General features: G+C 51.2%; 1 protein-coding gene across 1 annotated transcript in view; it reads left to right on the top strand.

Moving 5' to 3' along the window:
• Window positions 1-14,095, top strand: part of SDK2 (sidekick cell adhesion molecule 2) — a 990,523-nt gene that overhangs the window by 734,847 nt on the left and 241,581 nt on the right. The window contains exon 23 of the mRNA XM_068126284.2: window positions 13,414-13,526. Within this exon, the coding sequence (XP_067982385.2) occupies window positions 13,414-13,526 (113 nt within the window). The remainder of the gene's footprint in view (window positions 1-13,413; window positions 13,527-14,095) is intronic.

Raw genomic sequence — 14,095 nt, 5'->3', positions numbered from 1 at the left:
GGTGGATGGAGGTTATGTTTTCATCCCTGTCTGTTTGTCTGTTTGTTTGTGAACATGATATCTCAAAAAGTTGTGGATTGATTCGGTCGAAATTTGGAGGAGGGGTAGTGTATGTGACAAGGACGAAATGATTACATTTTGGTGAAGTTCCAGATCCGGATCCGGATAGTATAATTTTATGCACTATACGACTTTACAGATATGGTGGGCCGATGTTACAGATACGACTTTGATGGTATGGTGGGCCGAGCGGGATGGCCGCCGTATCCGTACAAGTTACCCGATTGTGCCCGAACGTTGACTAGCCGCGCTATGCTGGCTCAATAAGAAAAAGAAGACACCCGGCTGGATTACAATCACACAATACGACACCAACGTTTCGATTCTCAAGTATATTCGTACGGAAAAGGTTAGATTACAGGGGCTAGAGGTATATTACAGGAAGACAGGCACTTAGACACACTCTTATATTAACCCCGGACAGACGACAGACACACGGGACAAAATGCTGACTCACACGGGGGTTGATGAAAAGGACAGCGGGTATCGATGGCTCAAGGTGCACTCCTGGCTCAAGGCAGAATCGACTCGGTCCGGTCCAGAGATGCGGGGAGGTATCGTCGCGCTGGGGGTGGCGGTGGCTTCTCTCTCCAGTCTCCAAGCTGAGGCGCATCTGACGTCACATCCGGCGCGGGGCCGCGTATATCCGGCGGGGAGTGACACGCCCTCGGCTCGTTAGCTCCGCCTCGTGGAATCGGCACGTTGCTTCTCATTGGGTGCGTGCGGGGGGGTTTACCAGGCTCCGCCCTTGACGAGGAGCTGACAGCCAGCCCCTTCGGGGTAACCCCGTGGAGCGCATGGTCTGGAGCTAATCGAGCCGGTGTGAGGACGCATCCTCCCCCGCTCCGCCGCCATCTCCTCTGTTGTTGTTGTAATTGTTGTTGTAGTTGTTGTTATTGTTGTTGTTTGGGGAAGAAGATGGGAGGAGGTATGGGAAAGGTCCTAAACTCACTACTGATGCCATATAATCACATTCTGGTGCAACGAAGAGTCATAATTAATGGAAACGAGGCCTTAACTGACATAGATTAAGAATAACTAGGAAGATGTCCGAAAGTTGTCTACGTGTGGTGCGGTGGACCTGGGCACGACATTTAATGGGGGAATAAGGGGAAGGTCGGCTCTACTGATTGTTATTTACATGCAATGGGACTAGGGAATGGGGGATTGGGGAAAGTTGGGGAGTATTGGAGAAAATAGGGGAATATTTACAAGCGGATATGGAGGCCAAATTCCATATTCGCAACATTGCACCCTTCTCTACCCTCGGGGCGTCCCGACCCGATAAATTTTTACCTACTTTAGTGTGGCACGCAATGTAGTTCCCTCTACTATTAACTCTACCCTGAGTGCGACAGTTTTACAGATATTCACAAATGAGTAAATATGTCCCCCTGCGACGTTGCACCCTTCTCCTCACAGAAACACACCCACAGGATAACCGAATCCGGAAAGAATTCTCAAACTAAACATACAGCCGGTAGGGAGCATTATTTACAAGACTACGCTGCTATTTACACTACGATCCAGGACCTGTTTTTGGAGGAACACATGCAGATGTTATGCATAGAGAGAGAGCGCGCTTGCCAACATCGATACACCAACCCACGAGTGCTCTGTGGCCGACGGCCTTTAATAACGTGCAGAGCACCCTTTCCGAGCATCAACAGCACCACCCCACCACCAATCGGTGCAGTCACCATTGTTCATTGGAATAAAAATAAATTCGACAACCCCTAACCCTGCAGGTGTCTCTTGCTCTTCTTGTGGTGCACTTGGTGTTAATTAACAGTGGTTCACCTTTATGGCATAGGTGCCACGTTGACCCATAGGTCCTTCCACGGGTGGTGCTTGGCCGCAAAAGAGCTGCGGTCCATTGTGGGTGGCCACAAACATTGCGGTCCATATGGTGTATCGATCCAGGCAGCCAACAGCGAAAGTGCAGGCCCACAACTGCGTAGCCAGCACCTCTCTCTCCTCTCTCTCTACCCCAAAGCCAGATCCTCGGAGGTGGGAGACAAAAGAAGAAACAAGTGAGTAAGGTGGTAAGGGCGCAAAAGTGCACGCAATATAAGGTAATGCACACTGGGGGCACATGGGAACCAGGTGAGACAGGTACGTTCCTATCGTACGCCCCCCCCCCCACCAGGTAACCTACATGGCCCCTCCCTTACCCCTTACTGTATCCACAAAACACAACACTACCCATAAACATCTACTTTACAAATCGACAAACATCCCTACTGTCTTCCCCGTTCCTCCCATAAACCAAATTCGTCTTCTCTCCCTCCTAACCAATCAAATTTGCCATTTTCAACTCTCATCAAAATTTGCCATCTCCAACTGCACATCAAAATTTGCCATCACCAATTCATCATCAGTCCCTCCTAGGGAGGGAGAGATGGAATCACCCCAATGTCTCATCCACGTCGTGATGCGTCTCACAAATCCACAGCAATTTCATTTCCTGCACAAAACAAAGAAAACACAGGTGTGGAGTCATCATCATCACCACAGGCAAGTGGCTGCGTATGGTGCGACAGGTTCATCAATCCTAACTATCTCCTAAATGACTTTAACAACTTTACACTACCCGGGGTCTCTCTCCGGCCAAACCATTGGCCCTCTTACACTATGGGTTCTAAAAACCAATTCCCATTGGCCAAACTGTGGTGCTCTTCAATTTGGGGTCTCACTCCCCCGATTCATCTCCCGGTGCCCTCGCACAATTTCTGGGCTGCGGCGTGTACCTCTCCCAGTGGGTCTACCCACCTGCACACCTCCACCACTGCAGTTGCCTCCGAGCTTACCTGCTCCTTGCCCTAACCTAACTACCTGGGGAAGGCCCTCTGGCACTCTCCCCACTCGGTGCCCTCTCTGGCACTGGGCTACCCGGGTCCATCCTCCGGATCCTCGGGCCCCATCCACAACTCTACCGGCTCCCAGAGCCCACCTGCGGCCTCACCTGGCCGACATCCTCACAGTGGTGGAGTGCCCAACCAACTACACACACTAACAGGCTACACGCCCAGCCATTTCCACAACACTAATGCACCCATTCACAACACCATTCTGCAACCGCACCACAAATGCCAATATTCAACCACAATTTACCTGCACCCTCTACCTAACACTTACACTACCCGCCCCGGGTGCTCGTGAAAGGGGTCCACTCTTCCCCCATCCACACCTTCGCACCATGCACACCACTCCGTACCACTCACTCCAACTCTCTCCACACACCTGTACCTGCACACCTGTGCTCTCACACCTGGTGCCACCTGCACCCTTCTCTCCCCAAGCGCATTCGCGCTGATCCACACACTCACTACTCATACACTGCTCCACACACCTGTCCAGTTGCACACCTGTGCAATCACACCTGTTCAATTCTCACACACACGGCATCATCTCAGCTAACTACTCCCTTCTGAAACTTGCGCTTCCCAGTCGTCCCTTTAACTATTGCGCTCCCTCGTCATTATAATCCACACTAATCTACCTGCGTCCCCACTACAGGTATCAGTCACTAACTAATCTTAACGTTACCTAATGTCAATCTTCGCTAGATCCCTACACACCATATCCTAACCCACCCGGGCTAGTTTTCACTGCCATACACCCCATAATCTAGTGCTCCTTTGCCCCCCGCATGGGAAGGGTGGCAGATTTGCCATCCCACCCCATCGGGCCTATCGCTCCTCAATCCCCCAGTCCTCTGGCACTAATAAGCCCCCCTTATTCAGAGGTACTGGGTCCCGCCTCGGCATCTAAAGCCGAGGCGATCCACGGGGGCGCCTGCTCGCCGGTGTAAGGTCTTATCCGGTCGGCGTGGACGATCCGAGGGAGGGCTCGTGGCCCCATTTTGATCTTAAAGACCACGTCACAGATTTGCGACAGGACGACTCCTGGGCCTTGCCAGGGGGAGGTGAGTTTTGGGCACCTTCCCTTCCGCCTCCGGGGATTAAAGAACCAAATCTTCATCCCCGGAGCGTATTGACTCCCCTGGCTCCGGTCGTCGTACCTGCGCTTCATCTTTTCCCCCGCCAGATGGAGTTGGCGGCGGGCGAAGGCATGGACTAGCTCCATGCCTTCCTCTAGGTGACGTGCGTACCCCTCCCTCGGCGGGTTAACCACTGTGTCTGGCACGGGACCGCATAGCAAGTCGGCGGGAGCCCGTAACTCCCGCCCATACATAAGCAACGCTGGACTGCATGCGGTGGCCCCGTGCTGGCTGGTTCGGTAGGCCATGAGCAAGTAAGGGAGATGTTCGTCCCAGTCATCCTGACGGGTGGTGGTGAACAGTGCCAGTTGTTGGATTAGAGTTCGATTGAATCTTTCCACCATCCCGTCAGATTGAGGTCTTAAAGGCGTTGTTCTGGTTTTCCGAATTGACAGGAGACTGCACACATCTTTTAGCAATTTGCTCTCAAAATTTCGTCCCTGGTCGGTGTGCAACTCCTGTGGAATCCCATGCCGGCACACAAATCCTTCCACGAAGGCCTGCGCTACCACCCCTGCTTCTTGGTTGGGGAGGGCGTAGGCCTCCGGCCACTTGGTGAAATAGTCCATTACAACGAGGATATACTTATTACCTTGGCGGGTGCGGGGCAGCGGTCCTAGAATATCCATAGCCACCCGCTCAAGGGGGGCCCCCACCTGATGTAATTGAAGGGGGGCCCTCATCCTCCGTGCTGGTCCCTTTTTGGCAGAACAGGCGTCGCATCTCCGACACCAGTCCTGTATGTCGCGCCCCATATTCACCCAATAGAACCTCCGGCGGACCCGAGATATTGTCTTTGTCCTGCCCAAATGGCCGCCGGAGCGGGTACCATGCACCTGTTGCAATATGACGTTCTTGAATTTGTCAGGGACTATCACCAGCCAGGAAGTTCGATCAGAGGGAACCTCCACCCACTTGCGATACAAGATGTTGCCTTTCAATTCCAGGGTCTGCCACTGAGCCCAATATGCCTTTGTCTGCGCCCCGAGGGGGGTGACCTCTTCCCCCTTTGGTCTTTGCCCCAATTTGACCCATTGGAACACCGGCCCCAGAACAGGATCCTCCTGCTGGGCCGTGCTCCAAGCCAACTCTCCAAATTCCTCGTCCGCGGTTAGTGGCAAAATTGGCCCTCTCACCCGGGTTGCCCGGACGACGAGAATCGGGGCGGAATCGCCCAATTGCTCCCTCTCCTCGTGTCTCGCACAAAATTTACAGTTTTCCCCCAGACAAGGACGCCGAGAGAGTGCGTCCGCATTACCATGGGCCTTCCCGGCCCTATGGGCCACATCAAAATCGTACTGCTGCAACTTTTCCAACCACCTTGCAATTTGGCCCTCCGGTTCCTTGAACCGAAGGAGCCATTGCAAGGAGGAATGGTCAGTTCTAACCAAAAATTTCCGCCCGTACAAGTACGGGTGGAAATGGTTCATGGCAGCCAGCATAGCCAATAACTCTTTGCGAGTGACGCAATAATTTCTCTCGGGCCTACTTAAGGCCCGACTATAATAACCAATCACTCTCTCCACGCCCTCCTGTGTCTGAGACAAAACTGCGCCCAATCCTTCCTGGCTCGCATCCGTGTCCAGGGTAAATGTCCCGTCACTAGTGGGGTAAGCTAGAAGGGGTGCGGATGTTAGACACCCCTTCAATTTTTGGAAGGCCTCGTGGCACTCCCGTGTCCAATTAAATCGCGTCCCCTTCTCCGTAAGCCGGTGGAGGGGACGGGCCAACTCCGCAAATTTCGCCACAAAGCGCCGGTAGTAGGAGCAGAGTCCCAAAAATCCCCGCACCTCTTTGATGGTACGTGGTGCGGGCCACTCCTCTACCGCTTTAATTTTGTCTGGGTCTGTTTTTACCCCCTCGCGGCCAATCACGTGACCTAGATAGGCCACCTCTCTTGCAAACAAAGTGCACTTACTCGGGTTCAGCTTCAACCCTGCCTGTCTGAGGCACCCGAACACCTGGTCCAAATTAGCTAGTGCCTGGGGGAACGTTTGGGCATGTACCAGGACGTCATCCAGGTACACCAGGCATGATTGCCATGGCATGCCGCCTAGTACATGCTCCATCAATCTCTCAAAGGTGGCGGGGGCGTTACACAAACCAAACGGCATCACAGTAAACTGATACAGTCCCTTACCTGTGGAAAATGCCGTTTTCTCCTTCCCTGCCCTATCCATCTCCACCTGCCAATACCCACTCTTGAGGTCCAAAGTTGTGAACCAATTTGAGCCCGCAACGGCATCGAGGGTGTCATCAATCCTTGGCAGGGGATATGAGTCCTTGAGTGTCACGTTGTTTAGCTGGCGATAGTCCACGCAGAACCGCGTGGTCCCATCCTTCTTTTTGACCAGCACAACAGGTGACATCCAAGGACTTCCCGAGGGCTCGATCACACCTGCGTCGAGCATTTTTGCAACCTGCTCGTCAGCTTCCGCCCTCTTGCTCCAAGGGAGCCGTCGGGCGGCCTGACGAATAGGCCGGGCCTCACCGGTGTGGATCTGATGTTTCACCAGGCCCGTACGTCCAATATCCTCGGTGGACAGGGAGAAGAGGTCCAAATGGGACCCAACCAGTTTGTGTAAGGCCTCCCTCTGGGTACCTCCCAACTCTACGCTACTACGATTTACCATCTCGCAAATGGGATCGGGCCAATTCCTACTTGTTATTGAAGGCTCCCCCCGGGGTCGGCTCGGCTGGACGTTCTCGCCCCTCACTGTCGCGACTTCCTCAACTGGGGTGCAGCCAGCTACCCTCGTGCCCCTTACTATAGTGCGTGGTTCTGTACTCACATTTACTACTCGGACGGCCACTACCGGTCCGTCCGTTTTTACAAGGGTGCGGCCCACGATTAAACCCGGTATGGACTGCGCTGCCACCGGTTCGACCAGGCCGCAGGACTCCTGCCATGTTGGGCGAGCTGCCCACCGGGCCGGCACTATCGCCTCGGCCCTTGGGGGGATGGTCACGGCCTCGGAAGCCTCCAGCTCCGCTCTCTCGGCCGTGCTCACTCCCCCTAACGGCAGCTCTTCTACTCCCACCTGCAGGATCCCCCGGCACAAGTCGATTTTACAACCGCTGGCAGTCAACAGGTCCAACCCTATTAAACATGGGTCGCACACCTCCGCCACCCAAACATCTATCTCCCTCCTTACCGACCCTAACTTGAGGGTCACAGAACCACGCCCTATGATCGGGGCCGTTACCCCGGTAGCAAGCTGCAAACTATAATTTTGCAGGCGCTGGATCTTATCCCAGCCACCTGCGCTCGAATCAAGGACCACAGGGCTGATGATCGTGGCGCTAGCTCCTGTGTCCACTACGGCGTCTACCCCCACGCCGGCAATTTTGCATCTAATTGTCAGGCTACCGGTTCCAATTTGGCCACAATAAATGACCTGTCGCGTCAATGAGGGCTCTCCTCCATCCTCTGCTGCCGAACACCGCCCTACGTGCCCGACACCTTCTAGTTTCCCGGGGTCTGGCGGGGGGGTGTCTGGGGTCGGCTAACCCGCTCCCCCCTGGGCGGAGTTGAGGACCTCAACTGCCGGGGATCATCCCGGCGCGCGTTTCGACAGTGCCGCGCCAGGTGACCCAGGCGGTTGCAGGTATAGCACCTCACCTGATAAGGTGCTTGCCTCCGGAATTCCAAATTCCCCCCCCTGTAGGTCCGAATTGGATTACCCGCTCGTGGTCCACCGCGGGCCACCTCCGGGGCCGCCTGCCATGGTCCAGGTCCCGCCAGGCGCTGGTCCACCAGCCTCCGGACCATGCCCGCCAGGTCAGGACCCACGTCGGGGGCGGGCCCCCTAAGGGGTCCGCCCTCCATCGGGGGTCCCATCTGGCGGACCGCCATTGCGAGACGCTCGCCCCCCCGGGCCAGGGGCCTCGCTGCTTCCCAACGGGCCGCAGCGTCAGCCGCCTGGCTCAGAGTCTGCGGGCGCCACATGGCGAGCTGTTGCCGGAGCTCAATATCCGGGAGGGCCTGGATAAAATGGTCCAGCGCCAGGCTTTCCCGGGAATCCGCTGCCATGCTAGCATGTGCGATCCCCACTGCGCGGCGAATGTCGTGGGCAAGTTCCCCGATGGCTTCCTGGGGCTTGCGCTTTCGCAGCGCGAGCTGAGCTTTAACAAGCTCGCTCTGCTGTTCTATTCCAAATCGATTAATTAGGGCGTCGCGGAGGGCTGGCAGGGTGAGAGCACCCGCTGGTAATGCCGTCAGCACCTCCGCCGCCGCGCCGCGCAATGCGGCCACCAGGTGTACTCCACCTTCGTCCTCACCCCAACCGTTGCCCTTACACACACAGTCGAACTGCGCCAGGTACGCGCGTAGATCACTCTTGCCGTCATACGGCGCGAGTGGGACCTTGTGGGACCACCTCATATGTGAGTCGTTGCCCGCCTGCCGGACCCCGTGCGTCGCCCCTTGCGGGGTCAGCGCGGGGCCGAACCGGCCGGGCCCCCACAGTACACTACCCCCAAGGGGCTCTCGTGCCTCCCCGGTCCCTCCAACAACTACCCCTGTTGGTGTTGATGCCTGGGTCACACCTCCGCAACCCGCTACCCATTCCATACCACCACCACCACAACCTTGCTCACCCACACCTCGCACCTCTCGTTCCATACCCTCCGGACCAGCCATACACCTCACTCTTGGCCTCTCACGAACATCCGGGTCTATCTCGACCCCCAAGCTTATTAAATCACCTGGCGCATCATACGCACGACCATATTGGTCACCACTTACACCGGGTCCTCTTTCTCTTCGCTTCTCCTCCATCACCTGCGAATCCCTCATCCGGTTAATGAGCACATCATCACGATCCGAACACAGACTCTGGACCAATTCTTTTACCTCCTCTTTTATCTCTTTCTTATCCTCTCTCCGTCGCTTTTTAATTTCGCTCACCCCTTCTTCCACTTCTTCTAATTTTTGCTTCATCTCCTTCATCTCTTCGTGCGCCCCTTTAAGTTCTTCCTCTAACTCCACTTTATTTTTTTCTATGTGCTCCCGCACCTCCCGCTCTTTAACCTCCATTACCTCTACCACCTTGTCCATTTTCCTCGTCAGGTCCTCATGTACCGTCTGGCACTCTTTTTTAATTACCCCTACATCCTTTTTCATCTCTTTCTGTGTCGATTTTAAACCCTCTATTACCGCTGTGTTCTTCTTTACCTGGTCCCCCAACTCCTTTTGTCCCACTGTCAGTTGTTCTACTCCCAGCGTCAACTCCTCTATACCACCTTGCAATTTTACAGTCCCCTTTCTCACCTCTTTCTCCATGCGCTCCTTACAGTGCCTCACCTCCTCGCGCACTCCTCCGACCTCCTCACTCACTCCTCTTCTGATCTCCTCTCCCATCACTTGCATCTCCTGCCCAGATGCCACCCTCATCTGCTCCATTTCCTCCCTGTGAGCATCCAGTTTGGCTTCTACCCCCATTCTGACCCCCTCTATCTGCTGCCCCATTTGGTTAACTTCCCTTTCCGCTTGGTCCCTCATGTCCCTCAATTTGCCTTCCATGGTGTTTTCCAACCCCTCTAACCCTTTTTGCATCCCTTCCATTTGATTCTCTTGAGCGGCCATTCTGTTTTCTACCCCCGTTAACCCATGTTTCACTCCCTCTATCTGATTCTCTTGAGCGGCCATTCTGTTTTCTACCCCCATTAACCCATTTTTCACTTCTTTTATCCCGTTGTCTAACCCCTCAAAATTATTGTCTAACTTCCCAAATTTCTTGTCTAACTCCTCAAAATTATTGTCTAACACCTCACTGGTACCCCTCGCTTCGTCCCTCATTACCCCCATTTGCTCACTCTGAGCCCTCGCTTCGTCCCTCATTACCCCCATTTGGTTTCCCATTACCCCCATTTGGCCCTCCATTCGCCCACTATCAGCCCTCATTCCCACCATTTGTTCCATAAGGGCCCTCATTTGCAGGAGGAAAAGGTTCGAATCCACCAGGGGCGCTGCCGCGGGCGTGGACGCCGTGGCCACCTCGTGCGTGACAACGCTATTTTGCGACCCTGCCGCCCTCACTGCTTCGCTCTCCTCCTGTCCCTCATGTCCCTCAATTTGGTCCTGGACCGACCCTGCTTCACTCTCCCCTACCGGACCCCAGCCGTCTTGATCCGCCATAGCGCGACTTGCAAAATTCGAGTTTCGTAAAACAAATACAAATTTCGGCCGCTCCAAATTTTGACCAAATTTTTTTTTTTTCCTCTATTCGTTTTTTTTTTCAAAATTTGGTCGGGCCTCGAATCCCACTCCTGACACCAATTGTTACAGATACGACTTTGATGGTATGGTGGGCCGAGCGGGATGGCCGCCGTATCCGTACAAGTTACCCGATTGTGCCCGAACGTTGACTAGCCGCGCTATGCTGGCTCAATAAGAAAAAGAAGACACCCGGCTGGATTACAATCACACAATACGACACCAACGTTTCGATTCTCAAGTATATTCGTACGGAAAAGGTTAGATTACAGGGGCTAGAGGTATATTACAGGAAGACAGGCACTTAGACACACTCTTATATTAACCCCGGACAGACGACAGACACACGGGACAAAATGCTGACTCACACGGGGGTTGATGAAAAGGACAGCGGGTATCGATGGCTCAAGGTGCACTCCTGGCTCAAGGCAGAATCGACTCGGTCCGGTCCAGAGATGCGGGGAGGTATCGTCGCGCTGGGGGTGGCGGTGGCTTCTCTCTCCAGTCTCCAAGCTGAGGCGCATCTGACGTCACATCCGGCGCGGGGCCGCGTATATCCGGCGGGGAGTGACACGCCCTCGGCTCGTTAGCTCCGCCTCGTGGAATCGGCACGTTGCTTCTCATTGGGTGCGTGCGGGGGGGTTTACCAGGCTCCGCCCTTGACGAGGAGCTGACAGCCAGCCCCTTCGGGGTAACCCCGTGGAGCGCATGGTCTGGAGCTAATCGAGCCGGTGTGAGGACGCATCCTCCCCCGCTCCGCCGCCATCTCCTCTGTTGTTGTTGTAATTGTTGTTGTAGTTGTTGTTATTGTTGTTGTTTGGGGAAGAAGATGGGAGGAGGTATGGGAAAGGTCCTAAACTCACTACTGATGCCATATAATCACATTCTGGTGCAACGAAGAGTCATAATTAATGGAAACGAGGCCTTAACTGACATAGATTAAGAATAACTAGGAAGATGTCCGAAAGTTGTCTACGTGTGGTGCGGTGGACCTGGGCACGACATTTAATGGGGGAATAAGGGGAAGGTCGGCTCTACTGATTGTTATTTACATGCAATGGGACTAGGGAATGGGGGATTGGGGAAAGTTGGGGAGTATTGGAGAAAATAGGGGAATATTTACAAGCGGATATGGAGGCCAAATTCCATATTCGCAACAATATATATATATATATATATATATATATATATATATATATCGGAAGTTGTATTAAGTGATATATGAATTGCATTCAAATTTGAGTTCACACCCATTTCCCTTTCATGCTGTGAATCTTCTCCTGTGTTTCTCATGCTGAGAGTCTAGACATCTGTTTCTTGTGCTGCGAGTCTTTTCGTACATTCCTCATGTTGAGAATCTCATCCCTTCTTTCTCGTGTTGAGAGTGTCATCCCTTGTTTCACGTACTGCGAGTCTCGACATCTGTTTCTCGTGCTGAGAGTCTCGTCTCCTGATTCTCCTGCTGTGAATCTTTCTTACCTTTGTTGTGCCTCAAATAGAATCCTCTTCCTGAGGTTATTTTCTAACATCTGTAAAAGTTGAGAATCATCGTGTGATTTATGTGTATTTGCCGTTATGCAAGACAGACTTCATTAGTAAATTAGAGTTTACTCTTTAATTTGCAGATAATATTTATTTTGGAATATGATTCTGTTAGTACAAGGATTACAAAAATGCTAAACAAATTTGGCAAAATAAATTTTGGTTTGAGGTTTGCGAAGGTTTCAAAATTTCTACTGACTTCCTGAAAAAGATGTTGCCACCTTTACAGATGCAAAATAGTGAAATCCAGTATTTTGAAAAAATTCCAGCTTCGAGACTTAGAGCGCAATTTATATTTACCTCCGCCACTGAAGGTGGATGGAGGTTATGTTTTCATCCCTGTCTGTTTGTCTGTTTGTTTGTGAACATGATATCTCAAAAAGTTGTGGATTGATTCGGTCGAAATTTGGAGGAGGGGTAGTGTATGTGACAAGGACGAAATGATTACATTTTGGTGAAGTTCCAGATCCGGATCCGGATAGTATAATTTTTTAAGTGATTCTTCACCATTGAGTGATAGGGCTAAAACCGATACATAGCACGATATCTCAAAAAGTTATGGACGGATTTGGACGAAACTTGCTGGACAGGTTGTGTGTGTGACAATGCTGAATTGATTCGATTTTGGTGAAGATCTGAATATAGATTTGGATACGACAATTATTTAACTTTTCATTGATTCTTCACCATTGAGAGATTGGGCGAAAACCTCTATATGACATGATATTTTAAAATGTTATGGACACGAGTTATGACAAAACTTGGTGGATGAGTTGGTTTTGTGACAAGAGCAAGCGATTCGATTTTGGTTCAGGTCCGAATCCAGATCCGGCCTTTCAGTGGGATACATGCTGTGAAATAATGAAGTGATGAAAGTGATGAAACATAAACTGTTCAGCCTCGCAGAGGTATTCACTCTATTGAGTGCTGATCTAGTTATTTATGAAAAGCCAATTCAGGTAATATACAAAAAGGCAAGAATACTTCATATTGTACAGAAAAGGGTTAAATATAAGAGTTGTGCATAGAATAAAGAAAAATTTGCGTTGATTTACTGAGTGCGGAGAGAAAAGCGATGTCACAAAGATGTCGCTGGTAAGTCACTTCTCCCAATCTCATTGGCTTTGTTTTTGTGAAATCCGATCGTGTAGCGTTGTCTCACTGATCTGTCTGCAAGTGTGCCTGATTTGTGTCTCAGTTCCTTCACAAGCATGAGAGCTTGTAAAAAAAGTGGAGATACACAGTGTACCATTTACAGAAGATAATGAAGGATTTGGTCTGAGCATCATAAACCACCATCATTTACATCGCTATTACCGACAACACTGCCACGTTCAACAGTTATTTTGATAAATGGCAAATAAACCTAGGGGTTTGGGAAATTTGAACAACTTTACAGCCATAATTTCTGTGAAAGCCACATTGACTAAACGCCACTGGACAGTCAATGATCCAGGAATGTTGGAATATGATTGACTGTTCTTTATTACTCTTTGTCTCTCTCCTTGGCTAACCCCTGCTCTAGCAGGGAAAATGGCCTTTAAAATGCATGTTGTGTTGTTGTTGTCTCTCTCCTTCCTCTCTCTTTCAGAAAGAAACTGGAGAGAGTGCGGAGGAAGATTGGGAGACAAGTTATGAGCAGAAGAATAACCCAAGTGCTCGCTCTCTTGAGGTCCCCAACCTCATTCCTTTTACTAACTACAGGTGAATTGCACCTTTTTGTTTTTTTATTTATTTGCCAATTAAAGTTGCTTGTTGACCTTTTAACAAAGCAAATATAAAATTAACAGCAGTAAATTGCATTGATTCGCTCGTTACATTCACAACCCTTGGCCAAATGGCTTAATCAGGTCTTGGAATATTAACAAGTTGGAGACTGAAGGATAGCAAAAATAATTTCTTGCCGATAATAGTCCTCTCACATCCAGAGCTGAAGTGATGAATCACAAACTATACATTTCCAAAGATGGTTCTGAAAGTCGGTTGTAACTACCAATTTTGTGGCCGGATGGTTTAACAGTTGCAGATAATGTATTCTTTACAATTCAGTTGAAAGAAAAACTGTCAACATCATCATGTGCAGTGTTACCATCCCAGGTTGATGTACAGTATATACAGAAAAGACAAAATCCACTAAATTTAAAAGTTTAATTTGGAAACGTATTCAGATACGTTGTACAGGTGTTATATATAACCACCTTTAGAGGCCATTTTTCCCCGCAAAGCGGGGGTTGGCCTTTTTCGGGGACCGTGGTTGTTGTTGTTTTTTGGTC

The sequence above is a fragment of the Myxine glutinosa genome, chromosome 10 (genome assembly GCF_964187855.1).
Source record: "Myxine glutinosa chromosome 10, kmMyxGlut1.1, whole genome shotgun sequence".
In the NCBI taxonomy this organism is placed as follows: domain Eukaryota; kingdom Metazoa; phylum Chordata; class Myxini; order Myxiniformes; family Myxinidae; genus Myxine; species Myxine glutinosa.
This window is presented reverse-complemented; position numbering and strand designations above follow the sequence as displayed.